Raw genomic sequence first — 9,884 nt, 5'->3', positions numbered from 1 at the left:
CAAAACCTTGTAAAATCTGTCTTCTTTATTTTTCATATAGACTTTTGATGCAAGGAGAAAGTTCTCTTTCGTTTTATGTCTACATCAGCAAGCTTGGCATGGTTGCCCAAAGCTGGTTATATACACAACCTTGGTGTGTGTAATTTCATGCGCCAATTTAAGTACGACAAATAACTCATAGTTAATACGACAAAATATTTCTTTGTAGGGACAAAAAAAAATCGCAAAAAGAAGATTTAGAGATTCGTCAGCCCGTATATGCATATCGTCATGACCAATATATCTCTTTAAGCAGTAAAAAAGTACTAGTAGCACGGTAAAGAACTAAGGATCCTTATGTTAAGACATAGTAACTGCATCTACTTACTCAAATGCATACAACACGGTACCTTTCACTGATTCTGGAAAATGGATTTAGTTGTAGTCCTAGTAGTGGGTACAGTTCGCACGTACATTATGTATCTTTCTTTTTCGGTTAGAGATATGTGCTTGCACTTGTCTCTGTGTGTTTATGAATTCATTATTATCGGCCTATTGACCATATGAATCTTTGTAAGTGATGATGCCTTTGCTTTTTAACTGCAAGATTGCTTCATGTTATTATTATCTTTTATTTTTCTCCTCAATAACTTTTACAATCATTTGCGGGGACTTCTAGAAACATATAATCCATCTTCAAGCACCACAGGAGTTGGTGGCAACATCTTTTGATGGATGGCTTATAAAGAGGAGTTATTTTTCATGAAAAAGAAAAAGTAATCTTCACTATGATCAATGAAGTCGCTCCATTGAAGAGAAGGTGATGGTTCTGAATTTCCTGATTTTGAAGGAACATTGAAATCTTTTAGATAACCAAAGAAGTGAATTTTCAGAATATTTTCCTTCTCATTCAACTTGTCCTAAGTTGTTTTTATAATAAATATAAACACCTCTCTCTCTCTCTCTCTCTCTCTCTCTCTCTCCACATATATTTTAGTTTGATCAACAATCAACCCAGAAGCCTAAAAAGGAAAGTCTAGCCGATGTTTTCATAGTTGCTGATTGGATTTTTTCCATAATGCCATTTTATGGTACATCGTTGCTCACCCTAGTTTAGATTTCTAGCCGTCAGTGCTTGCATTATATTACTTTTGCAATTTACTGCATGTTTGTGCAGACCAATTCACATGTCTAGTTCGGTCACTACTTGCATGATATTTCTCTAACATTATACATAAGATCTTGCGATTACTTAAAGAAATATAATGAATGCCATATCTCTTCATTTATCAGTGATAATTATGCATACTATTAGTAGTTCATAAACAGCGCCACTATACGATTACTGGAAGAAAACCATTTTCTTTCTTAATCAGCTGTTAGACAAAATCTAGAGGAAACTTTTCTAAGTTATCAACCAAGAACGAGTACATAACATATGATCATATCAGAACTTTACACCTTAGAGTGTTTACACCACGAAGGCAGATGACATTAACAATATGTGTAGATGATATTAACAGTTACAACGTGTAGCCTTGTCAGACAAATAAAATATGAGGTGTTGAATTTATGGTGATCTAGAGAGAATGTATATGCTTGACTCTTTGGATTGCATTCCGCACTTTGGTCATTGGTTCTTCATAAAGAATGGCTGGGTTGTCAACTTTGGATGCAATACTTGGTTCACCTAAAAATGCAAAAAATGTGTCCGCAACTGAGTAAGAGAGTGAATGAAGATTGTACCCTCCTTCCAAGAAGAACACGCAGCGACCTCCACATAGGTCCTCTGCCAATTGCTTGATATTGGAAGCCAGCATGTAGTATGTGGAAGTTGTAAATTGTAGAGAAGCTAGGTGATCCAGCACATGAGCATCGTAGCTGAAACACACAAATTTCTTGAGGACAGAGGACTTTGACACCAAATGCAAACAAAAATATGGTGATTTGTCATTTAGTAGTGTATGATGCAAGGCAACCTGTGGATGGGAAATGACATCAGGTTATCAGAGCAATCATCTAATTGCCTACTCGTACAATCCCATTCAACATATTGAGCACAACAGCTGACAATATGTGCCATCCACAAGATCCTGTGATCATTCTCATCATGTAATATAATTTCTTGGATTTCTTCTACTTCTGAATACAGAAAAGTGCAACTGTGTAGTGTAACAGAGGCCTTTATGTGTGTATGTGCAGTTCAAGTGTGAGTATTCATCTATGTAGTGTATGCAGTGACAACCTTCCTTGGTGCTAAAAGTTTAATGGACTAATTCCTACCAGCATCTACCTTTCATAAGTGCATTCACTATTTTGAAAATGTCATCATATGCAATTAACCCAATAAAAAGACCTTTTACAGGATAATATCAGAAGATTCAGAACTGCCATCCACGAAAAAAAAAAAAAACTCTATGGAATTGCATGCAAAAATAATTCCTTTTAAGATTAATGACAAATCTGACACTTGAAAGGATTATGACAATTTATGCTAATGGCTTTTTGTTCACAAACCACTCAAATGCACGGTAACTTCTGGTCAAATGCTACACTTCCTAACTTATGAGTTAAAAGGTCAAAAGACTTTATGAAAGAAGCTTGCTCCCCTTCAACATCAATGCGACAGAAAAGACAAAAAGGAATAACTTTCCACACTAAACATAAGTACTTAAACTTACCCAGCGGAGACCAAGATTATATCTGGTTTAAACCTTTGAGCAGAAGGAACAATAATTTCATCAAATATGGTTCTCATGGCTGTATCACCAGATCCTCCTGGAATAGGTAGATTTAATGTTGTTCCTTCACCACTTCCATGACCAATCTCCTCCATTTTACCAGTACCAGGGTAGCTTCCATCCTATCCATGTACATGTTAAACTAATTTATTCAATATTTATTCAATGAACAAATTAAACTCATACAACTAACTACAATCACAGAAAACATACGATAAATTTCATGCATAAGACAGGTCCATCCCAAAACCATTAAAGCCTGAGTTAGTGAGTTTGGATCACAAAGACTGAATCAATTTGAATAAAAAACTACCCTTCTCCAGAAGTAACAATCAATCAGTTTCTCAAATCCCAATACTTAAAGGCTGAACTGCATAATAGAATATCAGTTCTCCATTATAAGGTCCCTGTGCATGCAGCCCTGAAACCTAAGATAGGTCAGGGTGATGTTCAATTTGGTATCAACTGTTACTCTCAATAAGAAAGAGGAAACAGCATAGCGAGTATAGTATGCATAGATTTGACACATCCAGATTGGAAAATAAAGTGACTAAGCACTTGCTTTACACTGCAGCATGGTGGAAGGGAATTCAATTGAATAATGGCAGCAGGAAACAAAGACCTAAAGAGATGATTTGGCCAGAGGCCTACCTGATGAGTGGAAATAAAAAGGACATCTGGATCATCATAGAATATATCACTTGTTCCATTTCCATGGTGAACATCAAAGTCAATTATAAGCACTCTTTTTAAGCCATGTGCTTGTTGTGCATGGCGAGCTGCAACAGCAATATTTCCAAAGACACAGAATCCCATTGGGCCTCTTGGAATAGCATGATGTCCTGGAGGCCTTACTATTGAAAATCCCATAGGTGGCCTTTGCCCAAGTTTTGATGCTGCCACCTATCATATAAAACTAACTTGTTAGACCAACTTTCAGCCTTGATTTAATGGTTCCCATTGAAAAGAAAATAAAGCAAGTTTTATGAGTTCCCTCTTTCAAACTTCAAGTAAACATATTCCTGGTAAAGACTTAGTTTTTTATCCACAAATTTGCTAACTAGAGATTATGAGTAGTTAAAGAACCTCTAAAATATCCTACCACAGAATCAACCAGAGAAATTCCTGCACCAGCTGCAAGAAGTGATTCCTGAAAAGTCTGCATTATCAGGTTAAAATGTCAATACATATCACAACTGCACGAAATTTGTATATGCAAGAAAATTTGCAACAAAAAGTATATATTCAAGAAACAGAAATATCCATATGACACAAACAGCTAACTAGCTTAGAATATAACGTGAGCTTCAGACCCATAAGGCATAATTTCATGCATATGTTCAGATAAGGTGCTGTAACTGAGTGATACATGAACTGACGGCCCCGTCTTATCTACTTAGACGTCATAATCAACCAAATACTCAAATATGGCTTACAGTTGCAGTTGCGTAAGTTGGTCCAGATCCATCAATAACGATTAGACCTTCCCGAGAAGCTCTATGCACAACCTGTAAAACCCACTTTAAAGTGGTAAGTGGGCTGAAAGAAGAATTGCATAATATCATTTCTAGGTTACGCTTAAAATAAATGAAGACCATACACATTAATGAATATCATAAACCATTCACTTAAATTCTTTCCTCACACAAAACATATCATCCTTGTGTTGACAGGCATTAGCAAGAAGGTGAACAATACAATATCATTGATTTTGCATGTCTAAAAGTCATATTGTGACACTGTTCATCCCTTTTACAAGGTCATTTGCAGAGTTATTCATAAAGTACCATGACTTTTTTCTACAGGTCGCCACGTGATATGAATGCCAACAAGACTGACACAAATGCAAGGCCAGGAATGCAATAAAATCAAGTACCTTTTGGCTTTTGTAAGTAACAAAACATTGGAGAGATGGAGAACAATAAAGCAATTATAGGTCATAACGTTTTCATAGAAGGTTTTCATTGGAGAGATTTTCATGTGATAAAATTTTTAAAATATATTAAAAAATACCATTTTGAAGAAAATTGACAAAATGTGATACTTTTGTGTCAATTTTTTAAAAATATCGCAATTTATTCACTTCTTTGGTATTTATTTTCCTTGAATTTTTTTTTAACACTTATTTTCAGAAGAGTGGCGAATATTTGTGACAGTGGTTCATAATTATTTTAGTACATTTAGAAGTGGAAATCTCCAACAGGCACACATCTAGTCATATGACTTGGATGCACTAATTTCTACTCAGGTTGTCTTTGAGTAGGATCACGGATTACAAATAGATACCACAACTGTGCATATATAGAATTATGTGTTTCACTTTGGGAAACCATCAAGCCTTCAATTACATACTCTATTCTAGAGTAGAAATCATTACTAACTGTCACAGCAGATGCATGTAACCTTGGTGTTCTATTGAAGGGTTTCAAAGCCATTGTAATGGCAATTATTCCATCATCATATACATTTTATATGAAAATTGTCTGTTGACAAGTTATGCACCCTGGGACAAAAACATATTCAACAGCATTTACAACGCCTTTGTGATAATTCCATAAACAATGGACTTTACATCAATATCATAATGTCTACGTGAGAATGGGAAAATGCAGTTTTCTAATATAGCATGAAAGCCACTAGAATGGCATAGCATAAACTGGGGAAGGAATAATATACCTTCTCTAGACCGTTCACATAGGCTTTTGAATGAACATTGGCAATATTATCCAAAGAAGCTGGCCTCCAATCTTGAATCTCTACCACGTCAGAAGATCGATACTAACCATGTAAAAATAACCAAAAGCTGTTGTGCATCAGACGTCAATGCTAAATATGCAAGACTTATCATTATGCCAGTACATGGACATAAGGGAAGCAGCCTGGAAGCTCACCTTCGGTGAAAGCTCCAACTTCTCAAGTGCCTCCATGATGGCTGGCACTCTTGCATTACATTCTGGATGTGATTCCTGCAATTAGCTACACGGTTGAACAGAATTTCAAGACAAGGGGATAAAAAGGTTTGCATTATTCAATAAGGACACAAACAAGGTGATACAAAGACCAGGTCAACCAGCATATCTATATGCTTCTAGAGAATCAAAAGTAAGCAAAAATGTGTCTTTGTGAGACAAAAAGTGGTTTATCCGGCCTGTCTATCTGAATTTGGTAACTCATTGAAATCATTGCAACTTTACATGATTCTTTTGGATGGCAGACAAACCATAAGAACTCTGCTGCCACATGCCACCAACACTTTACAAATATAGCCAATTTTGGCTTTTATTATTCTCGGGAAGATAACTCGAGTATCTACCAAACAAAATACATTGGAAAAACAATCCAGCCAGAAATTGCCTTAGCACTAGAATCAACGTTTTAAAAAATTTCATAAAGCCAGTCATTTTCTTGACTAGGAAAAAATATCTAATAATGCTGCTCATGCACATTCAAACGGTACAGAACAAGCTATTTATAAGCTAGATAAACCATTTGACCAATATTTCAAAAAAAATCTTAGCTATATCTCATCACACAAGAACATATGGCAGACTAAAAATACACCATACACATGTGCTTATCTTTCTTCATGTTAATAACATTATCATTATTGAACGACCAAATGCATCAGCCAAGTGTATGCCTGCAAAATTTCAAATAAAAAAACTTTCATCTTGAAATCCTACATATTCAATGTTATTTTTAGATATAGTAAGCTGGAAAACTCTCAACCAACAAAGACTGGCAGTGCACACCTATGTCAAGGACAATGTAAGAAAACACTCCCTCTAGAGAAATTATGTGTAAAGGTCATTCCAAGCTCCAATAGATTGCATGTCTTTGTTTCATTACAATGCTTCATGGCTTTGCAAGAAAGAGTCAAATTTGCAGTGGACCACGTGTCTGATCATGCATGCACCATTAGGAGGGCATATGTAAGCAACAGAATACCAACTTCATATCCCATTTACTTCCTTTATTCTTCAATCCTCACTTAATGGTGGAACTCAATCTCTCAGATTATCATGTTAATTTATATGTTACATGGGTCCCACAAATAAACTGCCACAACTGTGCCAGGTGCACACCTGATTCAGGTGTGCACCAGATGCAATCTGGGCTGTCGCTAAATGACGGTCATTATACAAATAACCAAAACTATAAACTAGAGACCCTTTAGCTAAGCCTAGAAAAAGAAAGTTCAATGTCTATGTTTTACTTCTTAAACAACTGAACATGCATATGAAAAAAAAAACAATATTTTATTTTGGAAGATAAAATAAACTCTTGTGTGAAAAGAAAAATGAATAACAACGAATACCTTTCCTTTCATGCATGAAATCAACCTCGATTTTCCTTTTTCCTCAACTATAAAGGATGCCACCAATACAACAATAAAGCTAATCCATAAGAAGCTCTATGTGACAATTGATAAATTAGAAAAGTCAATATCTAGGACTAATCAATCCAAAATATTTTATCACTACAAGATCATATATATTTTATGCCCAAAATCGCAGTTTATCGCCATATTTACCATTTAATACAATCTTTTACTGGAATCTACATACAGTATAGTATCACAATGAGGATGTGAAGCAAACGTTGGCTCCAAACTGTGTCAAAATTGGATAAAGATTATCCTGTATTGCAAAGAAAGTTACCTGGTTATGCCCCATAGCTGGGGCTGCACAATAAAGAATCCGTGCATTCATTTGCTGGATATTGGGACAAAGAGATGAATCCTTTTTCTCACCACTAAAACATGAAATAGAAGACCACTGAATACACGATTGATGCTTTGTTTTCAAGATGGGATGGCAGAAAAGCACTTCCTTAATAACTGAATCTCTCCATAGCAGTGCATGGACTCCTTGTTGATCAAAGATTGAAAACATATTCCCTGTAGAACATAAAAATTATGAAATTGAATTTTAATTGTTTGAGATGCACATGCACTAGTAAATAAAAGGTCATGAAAATAAAATAAGTTGCAGAACTTGCATGTTTGAGATGCTTTGAAAGTAAACATGCAACAAACTACCCACTTGCAAGTTACACTATGTTTGGAACAAGTGAAGGAGACGATTCAAGAGTCAACAGAGTCTGCTCCCATGTCAGGAGGGATGCCTTAACACAGGTATGAAGTGTCAAGTACATCAAGTTTTAGAAAAGTAGTTAGGCAGACATGGTAATAACTTTGTGCATCAATGGTGTTGTATACAAGCATACCTGAAAAATACAAAGCACACCTTGTACTTCAAGATATAAGGGAACAGATCAGACACCTTTGAAATTTAACTGCAAAGAAATGGTAAACTGTAGAATCTATTTAACACTGACGTACAAAGAGATGCATTGCTTTGAACTTAATTCGTTACAGCTACCTCTAGTCCATTCGAACAATAGAATTCACGCAATTTTCCTAATTTGACTAGAAATTAAATTATCAAGATTTTGTCCAAAAGATCAATAGACTCAGTGTGCCAATTAAAGAGTTCGATGAACCCAAAATCTAGGAGTTAGAGAAACACGTTTATATCCTCACTGACAGAACTTTTCTAGTTCAATACAGTTTCCCCTACTTTTATTTGAGAATGGAATCCATAACGGAAACTAGACGAGTCGAATATAAATCAAAAAATAAATATTGTGTTCAATAAGGCCACACTTCATTACACACAGTACAATATTCGATTCAAACCGAAGAGCTGCCCCCATTCTAAAAATCAATCACCGAGTGTCTGCGAGCAAAAAGAAACACCATATATATGTCCTCACTAACAAAAGCGTTGAAAGACATTCTTCTCAATTACATTTAAGTAACTAAAAAATGAAAAAGAAAATCTGTGATCAAACATCAGAACAAGACGAACAAAAGCAACAGCAAAACAGCCAAAAAGAGTGGGAAAGAATGAGCACCCACCAGCCAAACTCGACTGAAGAGGACGGGTATGGTTGCTGGAAGAAGTTACAGAGGCCGCACCAGTGCAGAGAAGAGACGCAGCACGGGCCATAATCCTTCGGAGCTCTTATCGACGGCGATGGCCTGTGGTTGAACTCTTCTTGAATCAATGGTCATGGAAATTTGGGGAGCCTCTGCCTCTCGTTTGGAGCAGAGAGGGCCGTCAGGCTCAGCGGGTCATCTAGGTCCAGTGAGCACGTTCGGCTGGTCCTATACTTCTATCTTACCAAGGCAGAGGAAGGTATAGAAAAACCACACAATTTATTGGGGTTCTCAAAACATACCACTTAATCGAATATGAAGACGATCGAACAGTTTTTTATTCAATAAAACAGAAGTTTCACTGATAAGCCTCTGCAGATTAGATTTCTTTTTCTTCTTTTGGGAGTTTGGCAGCTCCAGACAACTTATGTCGAAAACATAGTAGGAGACCTTCAATTACACGCTTACATATGCTATTTACTTCATCAATGAGCTAGTATATCAGCACCATGGAAGAGCAGTTTAATGATTATTTCAAGCTCTAAGGGGCATTTGATTACTCCGAACTTGAAATCTATCTGATGTGGATATGACATGGCATGCTTTTGCCGATGTAGCAAAAGATCCATAATAAAATCCATGGTTCATTGAAGTAAAGATCTTGGGTTGGACCTAAGATGTACAATTAAAATCCTTATTTTATTTCTTTGCATTGAGAAAAGATCGGTTCAAAATCGGAAGGGAGACACAGGTTTGATTTTAAATTCACGGTTCTCAAATCCTATGAATCTCTAATATGAGACTATCAAACACTCCCTAAAAGTTTTTTACATGGCATTCTGATGAATCCACCTTACATGGAAAACATGAGCATTTCCTCTTCCACACCATTTTCATCACATAGCAAGTTACAAACATGGATTAGTCTCTTCATTTCTCTTGCAGAAACGACAATTTGTAGCTAAGATTGTACCTTTGTTTTTCTCTTTGAATTACCCAAAGCTTATAGCCAAGCACTGGGTCTCATGATAATCGATGCCCTGACATGTCTAAAGGACCATATCAAGTTAGCAACACTAAACTTGGATACTTCCTTTTGCAAAGAACTCCAATTTGATCCCCTTCAGTGGATCCACAGCATCCTCTTGATACTTCCAAACACCTCAAGAGCCTTCTGCATGTTGGAGTGTGGATCTTGATCTATACTTGATAGGCTTTTC

General features: G+C 36.2%; 1 protein-coding gene across 1 annotated transcript; it reads right to left on the bottom strand.

Moving 5' to 3' along the window:
* Positions 1-1,325: 1,325 nt before the first annotated feature.
* On the bottom strand, positions 1,326-8,921 carry LOC116246086 (histone deacetylase 14, chloroplastic). Its single transcript, XM_031617783.2, has 9 exons — positions 8,644-8,921; positions 7,382-7,620; positions 5,612-5,686; positions 5,397-5,498; positions 4,157-4,228; positions 3,823-3,879; positions 3,372-3,623; positions 2,661-2,842; positions 1,326-1,860 (listed from the first exon to the last, which is right to left on the bottom strand). The coding sequence occupies exons 1-9, from the start codon at positions 8,732-8,734 to the stop codon at positions 1,560-1,562; spliced, it is 1,371 nt and encodes a 456-aa protein (XP_031473643.1). The 5' UTR covers positions 8,735-8,921; the 3' UTR covers positions 1,326-1,559.
* Between the last annotated feature and the right edge of the window lie 963 nt (positions 8,922-9,884).

The sequence above is a fragment of the Nymphaea colorata genome, chromosome 1, assembly GCF_008831285.2.
Source record: "Nymphaea colorata isolate Beijing-Zhang1983 chromosome 1, ASM883128v2, whole genome shotgun sequence".
NCBI classification, from domain to species: domain Eukaryota; kingdom Viridiplantae; phylum Streptophyta; class Magnoliopsida; order Nymphaeales; family Nymphaeaceae; genus Nymphaea; species Nymphaea colorata.
This window is presented reverse-complemented; position numbering and strand designations above follow the sequence as displayed.